Source organism: Drosophila santomea, chromosome 2L, assembly GCF_016746245.2.
Source record: "Drosophila santomea strain STO CAGO 1482 chromosome 2L, Prin_Dsan_1.1, whole genome shotgun sequence".
Taxonomy (NCBI): Eukaryota; Metazoa; Arthropoda; class Insecta; order Diptera; family Drosophilidae; genus Drosophila; species Drosophila santomea.
In genome coordinates this window covers 11,286,107-11,306,703 of record NC_053016.2, presented here as the reverse complement: position 1 = coordinate 11,306,703, position 20,597 = coordinate 11,286,107, and the positions used below count along the sequence as shown (strand labels likewise).

General features: G+C 46.4%; 9 protein-coding genes across 9 annotated transcripts; 5 read left to right on the top strand and 4 right to left on the bottom strand.

The window, feature by feature from the left end:
* Nucleotides 1-382: 382 nt before the first annotated feature.
* LOC120444312 (anaphase-promoting complex subunit 11) lies at nt 383-958 on the top strand. The gene has a single exon (XM_039623859.2). The coding sequence runs from the start codon at nt 701-703 to the stop codon at nt 956-958; it is 258 nt and encodes an 85-aa protein (XP_039479793.1). The 5' UTR covers nt 383-700.
* Nucleotides 959-1,041: 83 nt separating this feature from the next.
* Nucleotides 1,042-3,396, top strand: LOC120444307 (trithorax group protein osa). The gene has a single exon (XM_039623846.2). The coding sequence runs from the start codon at nt 1,042-1,044 to the stop codon at nt 2,143-2,145; it is 1,104 nt and encodes a 367-aa protein (XP_039479780.1). The 3' UTR covers nt 2,146-3,396.
* A 642-nt stretch (nt 3,397-4,038) lies between these two features.
* On the bottom strand, nt 4,039-6,883 carry LOC120444304 (angiotensin-converting enzyme-related protein). Its single transcript, XM_039623831.2, has 4 exons — nt 6,697-6,883; nt 6,058-6,622; nt 4,367-5,608; nt 4,039-4,296 (listed from the first exon to the last, which is right to left on the bottom strand). Exons 1-4 carry the CDS (start codon nt 6,742-6,744, stop codon nt 4,259-4,261), a joined length of 1,893 nt encoding a protein of 630 aa, XP_039479765.1. The 5' UTR covers nt 6,745-6,883; the 3' UTR covers nt 4,039-4,258.
* Nucleotides 6,884-7,484: 601 nt separating this feature from the next.
* Nucleotides 7,485-9,426, bottom strand: LOC120458451 (fatty acyl-CoA reductase wat). The gene is made up of 5 exons (XM_039646097.2): nt 9,297-9,426; nt 9,125-9,237; nt 8,559-9,069; nt 7,785-8,505; nt 7,485-7,723 (listed from the first exon to the last, which is right to left on the bottom strand). Exons 1-5 carry the CDS (start codon nt 9,370-9,372, stop codon nt 7,561-7,563), a joined length of 1,584 nt encoding a protein of 527 aa, XP_039502031.1. The 5' UTR covers nt 9,373-9,426; the 3' UTR covers nt 7,485-7,560.
* A 334-nt stretch (nt 9,427-9,760) lies between these two features.
* On the bottom strand, nt 9,761-11,358 carry LOC120454420 (adenylyltransferase and sulfurtransferase MOCS3). Its single transcript, XM_039639696.1, is given in 3 exon segments — nt 9,761-10,301; nt 10,304-11,178; nt 11,258-11,358. Coding segments are annotated over 2 exon segments (1,263 nt in total). The 5' UTR covers nt 11,172-11,178; nt 11,258-11,358; the 3' UTR covers nt 9,761-9,906.
* Nucleotides 11,359-11,486: 128 nt separating this feature from the next.
* Nucleotides 11,487-12,139, top strand: LOC120454422 (39S ribosomal protein L51, mitochondrial). The gene has a single exon (XM_039639711.1). It carries the CDS (start codon nt 11,577-11,579, stop codon nt 12,099-12,101), a length of 525 nt encoding a protein of 174 aa, XP_039495645.1. The 5' UTR covers nt 11,487-11,576; the 3' UTR covers nt 12,102-12,139.
* LOC120454411 (phosphatidylinositol glycan anchor biosynthesis class U protein) lies at nt 12,113-13,783 on the bottom strand. Its single transcript, XM_039639683.2, has 4 exons — nt 13,585-13,783; nt 12,900-13,524; nt 12,566-12,837; nt 12,113-12,506 (listed from the first exon to the last, which is right to left on the bottom strand). The coding sequence occupies exons 1-4, from the start codon at nt 13,712-13,714 to the stop codon at nt 12,253-12,255; spliced, it is 1,281 nt and encodes a 426-aa protein (XP_039495617.1). The 5' UTR covers nt 13,715-13,783; the 3' UTR covers nt 12,113-12,252.
* Nucleotides 13,784-14,009: 226 nt separating this feature from the next.
* LOC120458120 (U3 small nucleolar ribonucleoprotein protein MPP10) lies at nt 14,010-16,679 on the top strand. Its single transcript, XM_039645653.2, has 3 exons — nt 14,010-14,202; nt 14,271-16,023; nt 16,117-16,679. Exons 1-3 carry the CDS (start codon nt 14,108-14,110, stop codon nt 16,261-16,263), a joined length of 1,995 nt encoding a protein of 664 aa, XP_039501587.1. The 5' UTR covers nt 14,010-14,107; the 3' UTR covers nt 16,264-16,679.
* Nucleotides 16,680-17,156: 477 nt separating this feature from the next.
* On the top strand, nt 17,157-19,900 carry LOC120457741 (ribosomal L1 domain-containing protein CG13096). The gene is made up of 2 exons (XM_039645243.2): nt 17,157-18,598; nt 18,962-19,900. The coding sequence occupies exons 1-2, from the start codon at nt 17,240-17,242 to the stop codon at nt 19,736-19,738; spliced, it is 2,136 nt and encodes a 711-aa protein (XP_039501177.1). The 5' UTR covers nt 17,157-17,239; the 3' UTR covers nt 19,739-19,900.
* Nucleotides 19,901-20,597: the final 697 nt, after the last annotated feature.

The window sequence follows — 20,597 nt, the reverse complement described above, 5'->3', positions numbered from 1 at the left end:
GCATTGCTGATTATAGATCTGACCTGTGTTCCGACCCGTCATTGTCGAAAATTGTAATTGATGGCCGTGCGGCTCCGAGAACGTGGCCTTGATATTGAAAATAATATATATTTATATAATAATAATATATTAATTAACCACATTAATTAATTTTAAATAGTACTTTATCGATGATTTCTTTCCGCACAGCATAGAGTTTGAATTCATTCCGCCAAGGACCGATAACACTGCACAGTGAGATAGATTTGTATATAATGTCGATATTTCTATTAACTGCTTGTAACTGCCCCAAAGCGACTTTAAAATGAATAAATAGCACTAAATGCACATCAAATGTACACTGTTACAATACTCAAAAAAAAATATGCAAATTTCCCATTTATTAAACAACACCATACCAAAATAAACTATAAATTAAAAATATATCGTTTAGCACAATGGGCCATCCCAAGTGGCACTGCTTGACCGACAGCTTAGCTCAGTGTACACTACGCCCATCACTACGACCAATCGGGCCATCGATATCCGGACCTATCGACCTATTTTCAGCAGCCTAACTAAAGAAAAAAGGCAATATTTTGCAAAAAACATTCGGAAACGGTCGAAAAACAGCCGCTTCATTGGCCAGAGCACCCATATTCCATGCAACGCATAGCGGGTACAAACCAGACAATTGCAGTGTGAGACAAATGTGCGCAAAATGAAAGTGACAATCAAGTCATGGACGGGAGTTGCAACTTGGCGTTGGATAGCGAATGACGAGAACTGCGGTATCTGTCGCATGTCCTTCGAGAGCACCTGCCCGGAGTGCGCTCTGCCCGGTGACGACTGCCCGCTGGTGTGGGGTGTCTGCTCCCATTGCTTCCACATGCACTGCATCGTTAAGTGGCTGAACCTGCAACCGTTGAACAAACAGTGCCCCATGTGCCGCCAGAGCTGGAAGTTCAACGTGCATTAAGCCCGAGTTATAGCTCTAGTTACTAAATACCCGTGAGGATCAGCAGTAAGAAGAAACCGTAGAGACATAGTAAGCTTTATCAAATGATGGAGAACAGCAGCAACGATGCCCAGCCGCACTTGACGGGTCTGCCGCCACTGCCAAAAAGTCTGAGCGCCGCTACGGCGGCTCCTGTGGCCATTGGCCCCCATCCCCGCACAGCCTCGCCAGCGTCCAGTGTTTCCGCACTGACAGTAGCCGCCGGCGAACTATACCTTGGCCCCTCCACCTCCTCGTCTGCGGCGGCGGCGTCCCGAAATCGCAGTTACAATGGACATGGACACAGCCAGCGGCACGGTAGTCTTTCGTCCACGCAAGAGTCGCTGAGTGATCGGGAATCTGTGCACAGTCGCGCTTCCAGCACCCACAGCGCTGGAGCGGTTCATACGCCCACTAACAGCTCGAGCAGCACTGGAGCCACCTCGTCCACCATCGACAACCAGTTGGCCATTCTGCGACGGGAGATGTACGGTCTAAGGCAGTTGGATCTGTCGCTGCTGTCCCAGCTGTGGGCGCTAAACGAGTCGATACAGGGATTCCGTGTGTTCCTGCAAGAGCAGGACGCACTGTCGCCGCCCTCGAGGTCTCGCACGCCATCGGACGCGAATTCCTTGAGCTCCGACGAAGAGGACGATGGCTCATATGCGCCAGTAGCCTTGCCTAAGTTGACAGATGCTGCCGGAGCTGGGAGTGCGGGAGTTGTGAATTCCAGGGCCATGGCATCGCCGGCAGCCAGCGGTGGACTGCCCACCAAACTGGCCACTGGGTCGACCACTTCCCACGCCTCAACTAGCTCCACTTCAGGAGCCTCCGGCTCCTCATCTGCTGCCTCCTCGATGGGCAAGCACCAACAAATGCAGCAGCAACAACAGCAGCAGCCGCAATCGGCTAACCACTACCACCAGAGGCCAGCGCCACCACCCGCACCACCAGCTCAGCACAAGGCTCATCCACAGTTGCCGAGAATCCTGCAGCAGCGCATGAGACAGGCACCGCCTCCGCCGCCACCCACAAGGCAAAAGGCGGGCGGCGGTGGTGGAGGCGGAGCGAGCACCAGCAGCAGTAACCACAGCATCAGCAGCGTCACCCAGCCGCATCCACATTCACACCAACATCCCCAACATACCCACCATTCGCGACCTGTATGACAAAACCCGTTCTTGGACTAAGCCAAGTTCAAGAACAGAAGCAGATTCAAATAGCAGCCGCTGCCAACACTTCGGAAAGGGTCAATTAGACGACATTTCTCCAAGAGTCAATTCAAATTCAAGTGCAGAAAGATCCCACACACACTCAACACTCACTCTATCAACTTTCAACTCATAAAGCTTGCCATGGTCCCACGTTCTTGATATTGAATCTCAAAACATATGAACGGTTTATAAATGTTTTTTGCAAAACGATGAAAATGTCTATGAATGTAAGCGTACCACTTTTCACGTTTAATATTAAAAAATAAACACAAGAAATTTGTATTCAATAATAATCGCTAAGTAGTAAAGGATAAGATCCTTATATGCATCTATGTATTACTCAAATTGTATAAACGTAATTCTAAAATGCTTAAAAATTCCGCATCGAATTCATAGATCTAGTTCTATTATTTGCGTTGACTCTGAAATGTTTTGTTAGAATGCATACTATCCAACAAAAAAGAAATCAAATTGTTCCAACTCATGTAGCACTAACCAAAACTAAACTCTTGGCCTATACATATGAATATCTGGATTGATTTTATAGCCCTGTTAAGTCTTAGTTTCGTAATGGCGAATCGATTGGAAAATTATATAATACGAGCATGTATCTGCATCTCAAAGCAAAATCTAGCTGATCTTACTGTTAGTCCAATAATCCTATCATTAAAAATACAACAAAAAAAACCTAGGCATATATATGTAAAGCTCAAGTATTGGAGCAAATCCCCCGAGCAGTTGTACAGTGCGTTTCAACACTATAAGTCAGTTGCCTTCAAGTTGCACGTTCCGTGAAGCCGAAAAGCATTTTAAACTATTTTCGATTGTACATTTTCCCCAATTTGTTCAAAAGTCGTACTCCGCAATTGGGGATAGCTGTCTTGTAACTCTGGAACGCATTGCATATAATATTTATACCCTAAATACATATACAATTTTTACCAAGTAACAGTTAAAGCGATTGAAAGCGAATTGATGAAAACGCAGTAGATACTATCGGTGTCTCCCATATCACAAGCATAAAGCGGGAGATTGCGAAATGAAAACAGATTTACATATATTACCTAATCAAAAATTATACAATTTCCAATATTTATTGTTAGTTCTTAGATTGTTTTATTTCTCAAAACAAATTCCTTATAATCTACTAAAATTAAATCACCCTATGAAGTTAAACGATTGGAATTAAAATCCACACGATCATAATCGACTGTTCTTTATTTCGTTTACAAATACACAACTCCAACAGAGACTACAAATCAAAATGTGCGGAAATTTAATATCAACTAGATCACAAACGCATCGATATGTCAGCAGAACATAGAACATATGCTGCAGCACAAGTCGCAAAATATAATCACTGGCCTAGCTTTGAATATCTCGGGTGGCATAAGACCTACAAGGATTCAGTCTAATGAGAACCAGCTAACAAATACATTTTCTCAAGGGCATTAGCTTTTTTTAGTTTACAAACAGTTTTAGAAGCCATGACTTAATTTCAGTTTCAGCAATAACATTGATTGTTTACTAATATTTAACGAAAGTTATTTTTATTTACAAAGTTTTTTTGAGTAGCAAACCTGAATTTAGTATAAATATACAACAGGTTCCATAAACACTGATATAAGCGATCATATTTTATCCGAGTTATTCAAAGTGGCATCCAGTTAGAAGCATCAAATAAATTTGAGATTAACTTTTGAGCGCTTTTGCTGTGTACAAAAAAGCAAGCAAGATATCGAAAATTTACACTGACCGAAACATTTACAACTTTGTGGTTGAGATAGAAACATAATTCACGAACGGATATAATTTATACAATTTTGTTTATGACAAAAGATGGAGAGATATCGTTAAAAAGTGTATTATGTAATGGCAATTTATTAATGAAACGAAAGAAAGGATACGAATGAATCGATACAATAAATATCAATTTAAATATCAAAGCGCACATGTAGAATTAATTATCGTTCTTATCGCGTTTATTTTGCTTCTTTGCTAATGACAGACTAATCCAATAATTTTTGCGGGTCCCAATAACCTTAAGTCAAGTTCTGGATGGCTCAGTCTAGGTGCTAAATGTTCCACAGCAATCAGAGGGGATTTCTGCAAAAGGAAAGGTGACGAATGCCAAATCTTGTAATCTGCAGTAACTATTTTAAATTCAATTACTTACTGTCTGTTGGTCCCCAGCCCAATGGGACGCCCAAGCGACTGTTCTCCTGCTTAAGCCACTGGTACAGCGGTTCAAAGTACTCCAGCAGAGCGGCTGGGTCCATTTCCGTTTCGCCTGTGAACTCCTCCAGCACCTCCTTCCAATGGCGGGAGTTGCCCTTTGAGAGGAACTGGCTTAGTGATCGTCCAGCTGCCTTGCTGCCGAAGATATCACAGTTGTCCAGAGTCAGGCGACTGTTGTTGGGCGCATACTGGCCGGCCTTGCGGCACAGGGCCTTGTGGAACTGAAACTGGAAGATGTGGGCGGCAAAGTAGCGCAAATACTCCACGTCTGCATCAATGTGGTACTTGGCTGGCGGGTCAAAGTCCTTTTCGGTGCGGAATACTGGTGGTTCGACGCCGCCAAACTCGGATCGCATCTGCCAGAAGCCGCAGTTCCATTGTGACTCATCCAATTCGTTGCGAAAAACGGCATAGCGATACTTATCCACGGCGTAGCCAAAGGGCAGAAAGACAATCTTGGAGAGGGCCTGCTTAAACAACTGATTGATTCGACTCTTTTCGTCTAGTCGACCATTTTCGAGCAGGCCAATGGCCTTCAAGTGCTTTGCCGACATCACCGATAGGGCAATCACGTCGCCCACAGCTTCATGGAAGCCAGGATTGGGTGCTCCCCGATAGACAGCCGGCTGTTGCTCGTATTGCAAATAGTACTGGATGTGTCCCAGCTCATGATGCACCACATAAAAGTAGTGGGAGTCCACTTCGGTGCACATCTTGATCCGCACATCGCTGTCTTGGTAAAAGTCCCAGGCGGAGGGGTGGCAAACCACCTGACGATCGTCGGGGCGGGTGAGCAAACTTAGGTTCCAGAAACTGGGGGGTAGGGCGCGCATGCCGAGCGACTGGAAGTACTGATCACCCAGCTCAAACAGCTTCTGCACCGTGTATCCCTGCTTCTCCATTTCGGCCTTCACGTCCACAAACGGCTTCTCCGGATAGGGAGTGAACAAATCGAGCAGCTCGTTCCACGACTGGCCCCACATGTTGCCCAGCAGGCTAATAGGAATGTTTCCCTCTGCCGGCATTACATCCGGACCGTAGTGCTGTCGCAAACGGAATCGAACGTAGCCGTGGAGCTGTCGGTAGAAGGGCAGTAGCTGCTTAAATGTGGCATCCAGTTGGCGCTCAAAGTCCGGGTCCTCGTAGAACTGCACCCAGTAGTCGGCATAGGAGCGGTGACCTTTAGGCAGACAGAAATATTACATTATAAGCCAGATTTGTAATGTGAATTCTATTAATATTACATAAAAAAAAAACATTTGTAAAAAAACTATTTTTTGCAATTAAATCAAAGTCTAAAAAAGTGATAACCCCTATTCACCTATTATTAAAACAAAAATATACTTTGGTAGAAAACTATTTTTAGAACTATTATAAGGTTATAAAAATTTCTTAGTTTTCGTGGGATATAGAGTTATTCAAACATTTGTAGATATCCGAATATTTTGGGGAGTTTCGTCACACAAGTTTTGCATCTTAAACCTTCTTATATCACCACATTCTAAAGGGGTACCAAACAGATAAGTGTGAAGTGGATAACCCACTTTGAACGCATTTCTCCCAGTGCTGGCGGAATCATTTCCCCCGTTTCGGGTCAGACAGCGGGTTATCGTCGCGTCCATCACTTACCATTCAATTGGGATGCCTTGCGCGTCAGACGCACGTACTCGGCGAAGTTCTCCCGCATGGGAGTTCCAGCCTTATCGTGCCACTCCCGCCAGTACCAAGCCAGCTCGGCAGGATCACGGCTGTGGGACAGACGCTCCTGGATGTGCGGCTCCAGTGTGAGCGAGCAATCACTGCGATTGGTGTAGGAACACACGGTGGCGGTGGCATAATTCGTTTGCATAGAACTGATGGCATTCTGCAGGGCCAGATAGTCGTCGGCATTCAGGGCGGATGCTCCCAGTTTGGAGAGATGCTCGGCCTGTCGTCGTATATCCGCATCCTCGGACTGAATGTAATCAGAGGCCTTTATTTGCTGGGCCAGGCGCTTATTGAGCTCCGCATTGCGGGCATACACATCGATCATGGCCTGGCGGTTCGCCTCCGTTACATTGGTGTTATAGTTGTAACCGGACAGGAATTCCTCGTGGAAGCGCCTTCGTAGTTGTTCATTTTCCAGCTCGAAAAACCTGCGCGCCTCCAGCACCGATGCCGAGCAGCTATTGTCCATGGACAGTCCATGGGGTAGCTTATAAATTATATACGTTTTTTTAAATATAGAAATATAGGGAATTCTTTGCGGCTTGTGATGTTATAACTCACCCACAACATGATGACCAGCAATAAGACGGTTATATTGCATGCCCCCATCTTTGGCGCCTTTCCCGGGTCAAGCCGCGCTTATCAGCTACTTTGCACTTTAAATTTTCAGTAATACGGACCCAAAACTAGGACGTATTCAATCCGGATTGCTTTGTCTTCCCGTCGCTGCTGTGGAGCTACTGAATTCTCGTTGCGGCGGAGAACGGTTTTTATAAGAGCGTGCACGAGCATCGTACAGTGAAACGAGATAAAGCAGTTCACAGTGCTGCCGACTGAGAGCCGACCGAAATTGCCAAACTTCATCCGTGGTGTTCTCATAAATTAATATAAGCTTCAAAACAAATACAAATTTATAATTATTATTCTACATTTCATAGTGTTATGCATACATTTTTTAATACATTTTTCTGTTATGTTGGCAAGTAGAAAAATTAATTAGTAATCTGTTATTGTAACTATTTGGCAGAAAAATGGCTGAGTTAACAGCACTGCTTGCCAATGCACTCCCGATGCCGATAGAAATGCTGAACTGCTTGCAGTCTCGCATTCATACACAATCACAAGAGTGTGCGTGTTCCGTAATTTTACACCTGCCCGCCAATCAACCTGCTTTGCTATACCTTTTTTGTTGTCTGCATTATCGGCGCCTGAGCGCCGCTCAGCTGTTGAGTGCAGCGCTAACGGTATTTTGTACGCCAAACTCAAGCGTAGTGAGCTGATACTTTTTATTCATACACCGTTATTTGTGCAGTGTAATTGCATAGAATTAAGGATTTAAAACTAATTAATCAAGTTCGTATATATAACTGTATTTTTGGTAATTGAAACAATAAACACCGTAATATATCGATCAAAAAAGGACCATCAAATATTGGATTCAATACTTGAAAGATGAACCACCGGAGACGGCAGGTTAACCTCAATGCTCTTAAAGTAATAATTAACAATTAAGCTGTACAGGATCCATAAAAACTTTGCGAAAGCCAGGCACAGTACAAGTTGAAGGAATCGATGCAACAGATAAAACCTGAAACCGACATTGAAATTGTATAATCAGTATTATCAAATCATATCAGTATAATACGCACCTGAATAATCGCTTTTTAGCGTATTCCAAGGTGTCCCAGGATTCCTTGAAGAGGAACACCCGCATGCCGGACAAGATGCGCTTGTAGTACTCCTCCCAGTTGAGAGTGGCCATGTCGAAGGGAAATATGCTTCTGTCCTCCGGCGACATGGAATCCCATAGCTGATTGGTATTCCTCATATCCATCACGTACGAGATGCCATTAAAGGGAAAGAGCAACAACAGTGCTTCGTGGATCTTCTGATAACTCCTCATCAGAATGGGCTTTTTACCCTGAATGCGCAGGAGGAGATCAAAGAAGAAACCAGGAATCAGGTGATAAAATATGCAGCCCAGCTTGAACAGCCACGGGCAGGTGGTAAAGTGGGCAAAGGGATACCAAATCGTTTTGGTCACCGGAATCTTATGGTTGTGATCGATGCCCAACTTGACCGCTTCCCCGAAGGTGATGGAATTTGACTTGGTGGTGGCAAGGGTATAAATGGGTGGCGGCTTCTTTGCCGCCAACTGAGAGGACGTTGGCGTTTCCGAATGATTTGCCACCTGCCATGCGGAAGCCAGTGCCACGTTGGCACAATAGTCGCCGGGAACTATTAAAGCATCGGCCTTAGGATTGACATATAAGAGGCGAAGTATCCCGTGGGCATTGCCGTATATCAAGGCGACGATTCCGTGAAGGTTGTCAATCCATCCGGACATAGGCTCCTTGAAATTTGCCAAGACTGCAAGGGATAAAGTGGCTAATGAAAATATCCTGAATCGCAAGATAACTTACTTATCGCAGGACGAAAAATGCAGATAGGCAGGTCCTGGGCCTCCATCTGGATCACCTGCTCGGCCAGTGCCTTGGTGTATGTATAGGTGTTCGGGAACTTGCCCATCAGAGCCGGAGCCATGTTGTCCACCAGATCTGCGCTCAAAGTCTCGTTGAATTCGAGCACCTTGGCCGCCGGGCACGATAGGTGCTCCGGATAGAAACGCTCCTCAATGTGCTGCGAGGGGCAGTTGGAGAAGGCCGTGGAGATGTGCACGAAGGCTTCTAAGCCCTTCATCTCCTTGGCCAGCTGAATTAATAGGCGCGTGGCACGTGTATTGATGTTGAGCGCCCTGTGGAGCGGCTCAACGAAGCGAATGGAGGCGGCACTGTGGATGATCACCTGCACATCGGTGGTCACTATCCTGCGATCTCCATCGCTGAGACCCAGACCGGGTTCGCTGCAGTCTCCTGAAATGGGTGTTACCAGCTTCAGGGCCTCCGGTTTAGCCTTGAGCAGAATCTCGAAAACCTGGAATATAATAGGATGAGTACCACAATGCTGATCATCATCTAGTTGGACTCACCGGCTCATCCTTCCAGGCCTGAAATCGTCCCTCCACGGTTTCATTCTTTTTGGGCCTTATTAACAGGTATACCCTTCTTACGTCAGTTGAACGCAACAGTTTTTCAACGATCACTGTAATTAGGATTATAGGTTTTTGTTTGCAAACTTAATACCGAGAGATTCAGCACTACCTTTTCCCAGAAATCCAGTGCCTCCGGTTACAAAAACCGATTTGTTTCTGTAAAAGCGTAAAATGTCGGATTCCATTTTGGACTGAAATGATATTGGTTCCGTCGGCTCGCCTACACAAATGAGCAGTGCTTTCACTCTTTATTCCATTTATAATAGAATGCTAATGACCTTCTTGTGCCCACCGATGGGCTTTCATTATTCAATTTGTTTCACTTTGTATTTGATTACTAAACTTAATTACGAAGCTGGAAAACTGCTGGAACTGATAGGTTCGAAAACGTATTGTAGAGGTTAGTTTTCTTTAACAGAGCGGCATTGAAAGGGTATATAGGATATACATATACATATATGATATATGCCATACAAAAGTATCCATACTTTTCCCCTTGTATAGTTCGCCTTTAGAACCCGGAAGACGTATAGTTTCATCAAATTTATCGTTATACTCAATGAAAAAAGTCAGAACTGAATTATTCATTTTATTACACCAGCTTGGTATTTGTGATAACAAGTCAGACGTAAAACTTGGGTAAATACAAAAAAACCAATGCAATGCAGGAGAAAACAAGAATAAATCTACATATATATCTACGTACAACATTCGTCGGATTAGTATATGGGAAAACCGGGGTCTACGCTGTTCGTCCAGGCGTGCAGTCCACCAATCAGGTCTCTCACGGAATGCATGGGGAATCGATTGCGCACATGCTGAACGGCGATCTGGGAATCATTTCCACGACGACAGAGCAGGATGATGGGCAGTTCCCTATCCTCAAACTGCTTGCCAAACCGCTTAAGATAGCTGTCGTCTAGGATCTCTACCAGTGGCACATTCACAGCCTGAGGCAGCTGGCAAATCTCGAACTCCGCCGTTGGTCGCACATCGATAAGCAAATGTGGTTGAGCCTGCAGCTTCGCGTGGTAGTCCTTCACGGACAAACGCTCATCCGTCGACAACAGTTGCAAGGGATTGTCCTTGTCGGTTGCATGCATGCCACAGAACTACTGCCATCGAAGATTAGGAGGCGTCCGGCGAGGACATCTCCCAGTCCCACAATCACCTTGATGGCCTCAAGTGCCTGCATAGCTCCAATTGTGCCCGTGACTGCACCCAGTACGCCACCATCTCCGCAGTTGGTGACTGCTTCCGGTGGCGGAGGCACTGGGTAGATACACCTGTAGCAAGGTCCATTACCGTAGTTGTAAACGGTGAGCTGGCCATCCATCTTGAGTGCACTCCCGGAGACGAGGGGTTTCCTCAGCATGACGCAGGCATCGCTGAGTAGATAACGGGTGGGCACATTGTCGCTGCAGTCCAGGACCACGTCGTAGCCACGGATGATGTGCAAGGCGTTCTGGCTGTACAGCAGCCTGGAATGGCAATGGATCTCGCAGTGGGGATTCAGTTCGAGCAGCGCTATCCTCGCCGATTCAGCCTTGGACATGCCGCAACGGCTCTCGGAGTGCAGGATCTGGCGGTGAAAGTTGCTCCGCTCCACCTCATCGTAGTCTATGAGTCCCAAGCGTCCGCATCCGGCTGCCGCCAAATATTGCGCCGCCGGACATCCCAATCCGCCCAGGCCCACAATCAACACAGAGCTGTTCTTCAGCTTTAGTTGTCCCTGGACTCCGAAGTCGGGCAGTATAAGCTGCCGGCTGTATCGTGCAATATCGTCGTTGGTCAACTTGGTGTGGACAGCACGTCCAGGCGATTCCAGAGCATTCCCGACGACCTGCTGCTCTGCACTAGCGTCGCTGGAAACCGAGGCCTCCAATTCCCGGAGGCACTGCTCCTTCCGGTGGAGCGCTGCGCGCAGTTCGGCGATCTCGCGCTTCAACCTGCTTTGCTCGGAATCTACCTCGGATTCCATCATTGGGATGCTGCAGATGGATTTTGCGTTGGTCAGTTGAAACAAATGTTTTGCACGGCAATCAGCTGTTGAATGTCGATTGCACTTACCGGCACTTTCGATAGTCCACTGTTTCGATTCCAAGTTTGCCGTATAACTAGTTACTTGCACACGGAGCTGTAGCTCTATAAAACCTTATTACATCGCAAATTCAAATTCTTATTATGTATATAGCAAAAAAAATTCGCTTAATTTTACCTTACCTACTTAACTTATGTTGCCATATGCCGTGTACCGCACTTAGGTACAACAACCCAATACATTTTCCAACACTGCCGGCATGCCAGCAAAACAGCTGTTCTGTTCGTGTTTTTTCACCCATTTCCAGGCGGTGTTTACAATTATCTAATCGTAAATTAAAACATAGCCATGTCCTGGCTGGGAAGTACGATTCAAAAGCTGGGCAGAGCCACGCACCTTGCTGTGGTCGGAAAACCCTTGGCTCCGATGGCATCAACAAGCTACACCGTGCGGCAGTTATCCCATGCCGAGCGACGAGCACGCGGTCCCACTGTGCGGCGCTATGGATACGAGGACAAGATCTTCAAGAGCGGACTACTGCCTCATGTGGACAACGGACATAAGCTGCCTATGCCGGTGTATCGCCCGAAGAACGCCTGGTCAAAGAAACGTGCCCTGTTTGGCCAGAACGACTACATCGACATTCTGGGCAACGATCGTCTGCATCCCGTCAAGGTGCTCTACTCCCTGCCATCCTGGCTGCGCGGCGTCTCCGGTAATGAGTACCAGGTGCTTCTCCGTAAGCGTAAGCTGCTCGAGAAGTCCAAGTATCCAATCGCCCGGCCCACCAAGTGGCGAGAGATGGAGAAGCGCATCCTGTACTTGTACAGGTTCCTCAACCGCAAGACCAAGACGGGGTATTCACATCAGTAAAACCATTAGAATCAAATAAAATATTTTGTTTAATCTGATATTGTTCGGAGTTAACTTATCTTAAGAGTATGCCTGGCTGCCCATTAGGAAGCGCATTCTGCATCTGTACAAAGTTCCTGGATTCCGTCTGTCATGCTGATACTGTTTATGCTTACTTTAAGACTATTCTCGCTTCCTCGCCATCGATCAGAATCTTCTGGCCATTGAACAGACAGAACTCACGTTTAACGTGAGCGAACAGCAGATCGGTGATGAGAAATATCTGGCCGGTGGAAAACGCAAGAGTGGCACCGAAATAGAAATTGGCATTTGCCGAGCCTGCATAGATCCACAAGTGCCAAAGCGCTCCCATCATTGATAGAGTGACCAGAAAGAACGTGAAGACCACAAAGCCATGGGCCATGACTGAAAAATTAACCATAGTTCTCAATAGTTGAAATTAACAAGTGAGGCAGATAACTTACATTTCCAACATCTTTTCCACAGAGGAAGCAAGGCCAAATAAAAGCCCACATCGCCCAGGCTGGGATACGCTCTAAAAACGGCCATTAGGGCCACCAATACCGTGGCTAGCAGTAGGGGCTCCTTGCGCAGCTTAATACTTAGTGGCACCAGGTATAAGACGGTGGCATTCAGTTGGAATGTAATTAGGAACATGGTGCGGAAGTGTTCAAACATTTCAGTGAAAAAGTACCAGAACAGGCCGATATTTGGCTGTAGATCGCGGAAATAAAATCTGTAAGATATTTTAAAACGTAAAAATAAGGACAACAAATTATTAGGGTAGTTATTGCTTACATGAAACCCAACGTTCCATCCAGGAAGTTCCAGCTGTTCAGCACGAAATAGTTAGCAATTGCCACAAGCAGGCAACTGACGATGAAAAGCACTGAAATAGCCACACCCCTTCTGATCGAGTTCCGTGAAAAGACCAGTAGCAGTGGCGCTATCAGAACGATGGGATAGAAGCTACGGACGGTCTCGAAGGCGAGAACAAGGAGACATGGAAGTAGCAGTCCTTTCACAAGGCAGTAGAAAAAGAAGGCCAGAAACAGATTGCTTATCACGGTGGAGGTCATGCCGATGCAGCTCATTACAGTCAGTGGATTGAAAAGATATGCCACGATCACAAGTTCCGGAATATCAAACTTGTCCAGCGGGGTAAACTGCAGCTCCTCCGTATCCTTCGCATACTCCTTTCGCTCCACGTCCTGCTGCTCCTGCTTTTGCTTTACGAATCTCAGACTCATCGCATAAAGCAGAGCCGCCGTGCAGACATCCAGGATTATGTAGAATATGGGCAAGAAATGCGGGTACTTTTGAAACAACCCGGAGAGGGCGCTGAGTATCAGCGGCGATTCGTGCACCAGGTCGCCTTGATAGGGATCAATGCCATTCTGCAGCAGGAATATTCCCTCTTGCACTGCAAAAATAACTCCATTCAGACTTGTGCATTTATGTGATGTGTACTTTGTTTACTCACTGCGCTTGTGTGAGTTCAAAGGCGTCGCGAACTCCACTCGGTTGCCGATCATCGGAGCCAGCGGCGTGCGACAGAAGTAGAAGCGCACGGCGCCGCCCAGGAGCAGCAGTTTAAAGAACTTTGAATCCATCTTCTAGTTGGGCATAGTTTTTTGGAACGGACTCCGCCTGTAAAAAAAAAGCCGCCTACAGCTGGCTTGGTGGTGGCACAGGCCTTCGATAAGTTATCGATTTCTTTGTCCCGATATATGTTTAATTAGCAAATATAATTTTTTTCTAAGCTCCGTTTTATTAAAGTTCAATAGATTTATTAGAGCTGGAGTTACTAATTTTAGCTTAAACTTTTGGGAAAACTTCGTAAATGATTATTTGTAATCGTTCCGTAAGTTTCAAATCGTCACGCGCTCATCTCTAGGTATCTGGTCCATCTCTTACCATCTTGTTGTTGTTTTTGGAACCGCTTTTCCACTCGAATTGTTGAAATAAATATTTCATTTAATTAGGCACAGAAACCAACAATAGCAATGATTGGAAATAAAAAACCGAAGAAGGCGAATGTCTTCAAGGAAATCGCAGAGAACTTCGAGCAGCTGACCAAGAATCCGGAGCGTTTCCTCAAGTTTGTTTTCCTCCCAAAGACCGCGCACGTGTTTTTTTCAAACGCAGTCTAAACAATTTCCATTTTAGGCCACAGCCGGAACAAGTGCAGGCCATCGAGCAGCTCATCCAGCAGACATACGCCGTTAGCATCAGCGGGGATGTTGCGAACAAGAAGGCACTGCTGCCGGAATTGGTGCTGGACCAGATGGACGAGGAGCAGATCTGGCAGCAACTGGAGATGCGCAACGAACTGGTGTTCCAACAGCTGCTGGAGCAAACCGCTCAGCTGACGGCGATGCGAGAGCAGCACCTGGGCATCGAACTGGACGATGGTGAGGAACAGGAGGAAGAGGACGAAGATGTTGAAGCTGAAGACTCAGTTGATGAGGAACAAGATGAGGAAGAAGACGAGGAACCGGACTTCAGCGACGAGGATGGCGGGAAACAGAAGCAGAAGACCACGTCGCCGAAAGACAAAAGAAACAAGCGTGTACGCAACTCTGTGGTGGACGATACCTTTTTCAAATTGGAAGAGATGAATGAGTTCCTGGAGCAGGAGGATGCCAAGGAGATGCGCCGGCTGAACAGCAAGAAGCGCATTGAGCAGGTCGATGATATTGATCACTTTGCAGAGGATTTTGGCCTTGGCGAAGATGAGGAAGAGGACGAAGAGGGCAATGTCAACTATGCGGACTTCTTCGACATGAATGATGAACTGACAGAGCATGCTAAAAAGATCAACAAAGGCAAGCAGAAAGATTACTTTAATGAAAACGAGAGTGAAAATGAAAATGAACCGGATGAGGATGAAAATCCCAAAGAGGGCGATTCTGATCAAAGCGAAGGAGAAGAGGGCCACGACGAACCTCAAAATGATCAAGAGGATGCGGCCAGCGAAATAGATGAGTCCGAATTTGTGGCAAAAAGTGGCATAGAACCCGCCAGCGATTCAGACTCAGACTCGGAGAAAGACGAGGAGGAGCCACAACCCGCAGAGCCACCGTCCCAATCATCCAATGAGATGAGAGAGGCTCGTTTGTTCCAACGCATCCGTGACTACGAAGACGTTGTTCTAGGCGAGAAGCCTTGGCAGTTCAAAGGCGAAGTAAAGGCGGCCAATCGACCCCAGAACTCACTGCTTGAGGAGATTCTCGACTTCGATTCGACCACCAGGCCAACGGCACCCATCACGGAAGAGGATAACCGCTCCATCGAGGACATAATTAAGCAGCGTATCCGCGACAAAGCATGGGACGATGTGGAACGCACTGTGCGGCCGGTGAACACCCCGCAAGAGTACAGAAAGCAGCTGGTGCTGGATCAGGAAAAGTCAAAACAATCTCTGTCGCAGATCTACGAGGCGCAGTATCAGCGCGAAATGGAAAAACTCGATCCCAATCGCGATGCCGATGACAAGTCTGGCCCGGAACCGAAAGAACACCAAGAAATCAAGCGGGCAATGCGTTCGCTGTTTCTCAAACTGGACGCTCTTTCCAACTTCCACTTCACGCCAAAACCGGTGGCGCCAGAGGTCAAGATCGTTACTAACACACCTGCAGTTCACATGGAAGAGGTGGCACCGTTGGCTGTGAGCGATGCCAAGCTGTTGGCACCCGAGGAGGTGTTCCGCGGACCCAAGCACGCTCCACTTGGCAAGACCGAACGCGATCGGACGGACAAGAACCGCGAGCGCCGCAAAAAGAAGCAAAAGCAGCGGGCCATCAACTCGGCTGTGGAACAACGCGAGCTTCAGCGAGCCAAGGAGGGCAAGGCGCCCACGAAGAAGGAGGCGGATGCCAAGCTGCTCAAGTCAATCACCAAGAATCGCAATGTTCAAAAGGTAAATACGATTTTACTTTATCTTCATTTGAAGTTTTGTATTTAAATGCTATTCTTGAGCGATATAAATTTTAAATGAACATTTTTCTTGCAGATCAATGCCAGCAGCAACGACCAGGGAGCTCTGAAGTCCTCAAAGGCCTTCTTCAACAAACTGCAGGATACCACATCGGCTACGGCATCCAACAAGCGACCGAAAAAGGATCCCGCCAAGGCGAATGCCAAGAAGCTAAAGCTTTAAACGTACATGTTAGGACTCCTTCATATTGTAATTGCCTTAAGCCAGCAAAGTTTTTTCGTGTCCAGTCACGTGCCAGAAAGTTGTCTCAAGCACACACGTATGCCCACAAAGCAATCCTGGTTGCTAGAATATCTTTAGCATGTACTGTGCGTCTGGGGAGTCCCCAATTTGGTGCTCCATGGGAGCTCCCATGTGCCGGTACTTTTAATGTTCCATTCTGCGTATGTGCCTGTGATGTGTGGGCGCTGTGCGTGTGGCGGTGTGTGAGTCAAGGACATTCTGTGTCCTGGTGAGGCGATTAGGCACGCGTGCAGTTTGCAGAATATGACTATTTTTAGAATTATTTACTTAAAATAACTGTTTGCTATGTAAATAGTACCCTAATTAAAGAACGCAAAGCAAGTAACGTAACCACTCTTCTCTTCTTGAATGGGAGTAAATGTTTATTGTTTTCAAGTGAACTTTTTGGATTTATAAATGCTTTTGTTTAATTCGTTGGACATCAAGTGAATTACCTATTTTGTATCATTGCTAAATTTTTTATTTTAAATATGAGTTTGGAAAACAAACATTTGGCGTATGTTGCCTCTACTAAACTTGCCATTTCAAAGCTATGAAAAAAGCCCTGCCAAACCTTCAATTTTTAAAGAAATTAAGAATTTAAAAAGTGTGTATTAGAATAAAAAATTGAATTTTATTTGTTGGCGCCAAAAAATATGTGGGACTAGAGATGACATACAAATCGAAATCGATATGCTCTAACGTTTCACTTTTCACGATACAACGCCAGCTGGAGGGTGTATTGGCTAAATTTGAACCGTACTTGAGACATCGTTAATCGAAATAGTTCCGATACCGACTATAGTACCGTTTTGCGAATCTGATTATATCGATATTATAGCGTAGCACGTGTAGTTGTGTAGCATTTTAAATATAGTTTTGCTCGAGTTTATACGCATCCGTCGCAGAATATAATATGGTTAAAGTACAGAAACCGCAGCCCAAGTCGCTGAACAAGAGCGCCAGCATCGAGGGCGTGGTGAAGAAGAAGGGCAAGCCGGAAAAATCCAAGAAACTTGCCACAGACGCCACTGTGGAGTTGGCCAGCATCAAAAAGGCAAAAAACGCGGCTCCGGTGAAAAAAGATGCCATCAAGAAGGAGCAGGTAGCGTCCAAGAAGGAAGCCGAGAAGAAGCAGGTGGTGTCCAGGAAGGAAGCCGCCGAGAAGAAGCCGTCAAAGGCGGCCAAGAGGCCACTGATTCTGGCTCCACCTGAGTCGCCGGCTGCTCCTCCACCAGCGGCGAAAAAGTCTAAGGCAAAGCCAGCGGCTTCTGCGGCTTCTGCGGCTCCTGTGGGCAAGAAGGTCGCATCGAAGAAGGCTTTGATTTTGGCACCTCCAGAGTCCCCAGTGCCACCGAAAAAGCAAGAGAAAAAGACTAAAGCTGCTTCTGCGGAAGCCAAAAAAGAGCAAGCACCAGCCAAGAAGTCTGTCCAAGATCCCGCACCTTCTACTAAGAAGGCTGCCCAAGTGGCTCCTGCAGCTAAAAAGTCAGGACAAACTGCTTCACAAACTAAAAAGGCTGCCCCAACAGCAGCAGCTAAGAAGTCCCAGAAGCCAGTGACTGAAGCACCAGTAAAGGCCCAAAAACCGGAAAAAGCAGCAGCACAAGCTAAGCCAGCCAAGGCTCAGCCCGCTTCGCAGCTCCAGAAGAAGGCAAAGGCGGTGCAAAAACTGTCTAAGCCTGTCAAGGCACCCAAATCCAAGAAGCCGCTGAACAAGTCGAAACCTGGCCAGGCCAAAGGCAACGCTGTCAAGAAAGAGCCTGCCAAGACAAAGAAACCAGTTGAGCTGACCTTCGAATTAAAGTCCTTTGACGAGAAGCGGTTCCAGGAGATTGTCAACGAAAAGAACGTGACAAAGGTGTGCGAGGCATTGAAGTCGGTTGTGTCAGAGGAGGTGGCCAAGAAAAAGAACACCTCGATCTTCTCCGATTATCGTTACGTTCTGCAAGTGTGCAGCTACAAGATCCCGAGCTGCCCAAAGCGCATGGTCAAGTTGAATCTAAAGCATTCGTTGGTGGGCAAGGACGACGATGTGGCTCTCATCGTGCCAGATTTGCAGCGTGGAGCCAAGTTTGACTCCGATCCCACCAAGCAGCACTACGAGGATCTGTTGCGAGAGGCCGGTGTAAAGCAGCGCCTAACCATCGTTCCATTCAACCAGCTGCGCAACGAGATGGGTTCCTTCGAGGCCAAGCGCAAGTTCCTCAACAGTTACGACTACCTGTTGTGCGACGGTCGATTGTCTGGACAGGCTACTGCCTTTTTGGGCAAGGTAAGAAATTCTGCCTGCTAATGAGTGTGTTCCAGGAACACAAAGTACCTTTCTTTTGTCCGCAAATAATCCTCGCTGAAGGTCGCTAACATTTGTATGTATTTTTAAAACATATTCATATATGTAACTTCGGTTTATTTATCTGAATCAGGGTATCATTTGTAATGCTTTATGATGAATGTTATCCTTTTTCCAATTTTAAAACGTTTTTCATATCGGGCGACTCCATTTGTACGCAGCCATATGGACTTCTTGAAATTTTTAGGGAAATCTAGGACGTATTTTGAAGTTTTTAATAGTATAAAACATCATCTTATAAACTATTTTCTAAATTTGTAATACATTTGTTTCATCCCTTTGCAGAACACCCAGAAGGCCCGCAATGTACTCCACGCTGTGCGTCTGAGCAAGGACAACGACAAGCTGCCAGAGGAGGTGACCCGTGCCCTCACCCGCACCGCATTCAGGCAGTTGTCCAAGGGTGATCTAACTGCCATTCCGGTGGGCAACCACGAGAACACCGCCGAGCAGTTGGCTGAGAACATCCTGCTGGTGAGCAAGCAGCTCCAGCAAGTCTATCCTGGGGGACTGGCCAACATCCGTTCGATGTACCTCAAGATCGACATTACCGGCACCTCTGCACTGCCACTATATGTCAGCATGTGTGCACCACCGGAGGATGCACCCTATGTTGTGGGTCCTCGTGAGCAGCGTATGCTCAAGCTTAAGAAGCAGGCCAACGAGGTTCTGTCCAAATTTGCCATGACCAAGGATGCGGAGTTCATTAAGCTCACCCAGAACCAGGTGAAGCGCAAGGCCGAGTTGCAGGCCGAGAAGGCAGCATTGCTGGCTGCTGATGCCGCTCCAAAGGACAATGATGGCGAGGACACAGCAGTGCCCACAAAGAAGGCTCGCAAGGATTCGGGCAGCGAGGGCGCCAAGGCCGAAGCTGAATCCGATGAGGAGGAGGAAGTCGAGGAGGCAGAGGACAGTGCCGGCGAAAGTGGCGAGGAGGGCGAGGATGGCGATGATACTGAAGATGATGACGATGAAGAAAACGAAGATGATGATGATGACGATGAGGACGACGATGAGGAAGATGACGACGAGGAAGACGATGATGATGACGATGACGAGTAATATGTCTGTCTTATTGCTCTGCGTTAGTTTTAGGTTATTTCTATATATGCAAACCAATCTTGCTATAATTCCGTTTGCAATTTTTACAACAGTTTTAAGTAATAAACGAATGTTTTAAGTATGGAGACATACCTCCTTTTACTTAAAGATCTTTTTAACAAGCGCGCATTTAGCTGCATATTTGCGGGCTCTGGGATCTCGGCTGTCAGCTGTGGGCTGCTGGATCTGGGTGAATATGCTTGAAAATCTGAACGTGATCAATTCATTCTAGTGCCAATTTGTTTTTGCCATTCATACAAGTGTAATATTACCCATCCGCCATGAAGGTTGTGTAACTAAAACTAATTGAATATAGATGCATGTATGTAATTGTGATAATATGCAAGTATCGCTTTTAAAATCGCTATTTGCTCAATGGCTTGCAATTGATTTCCATGCATATTCATCCATAACGCGTATCTGCATTCTATGAAATCAAGCATGGACATTTCACCTTATGGTCGCCGATTTTGAATGCCTTTTCCAGATTGCCGGCTCGCGGAATATGGCGCAAATTCCTGTCCACATATCGCAGCTCAAAGTGGATGCCAACAACCCCTACCCTTCGTGGCATCCTTTTGAGGTCATAAAATCGAAATATGCATTATAGCAACGGTCTTTGCCCAGCGGGAAGTTGCAACGTGTACACAACAGAGTCAATTTCAATTTTCATAAGAACTGATTTATATGCATATACATATATTTTTCTATACGTTTTCGTAAAGCTCCTTGATTTCGAACCATCCAGTGGGAGAACAGCGAAATGCAATTTCTTTGATGTATTATGCGGGGATTTTTGATGAGCTGGCTGACCAAAAGT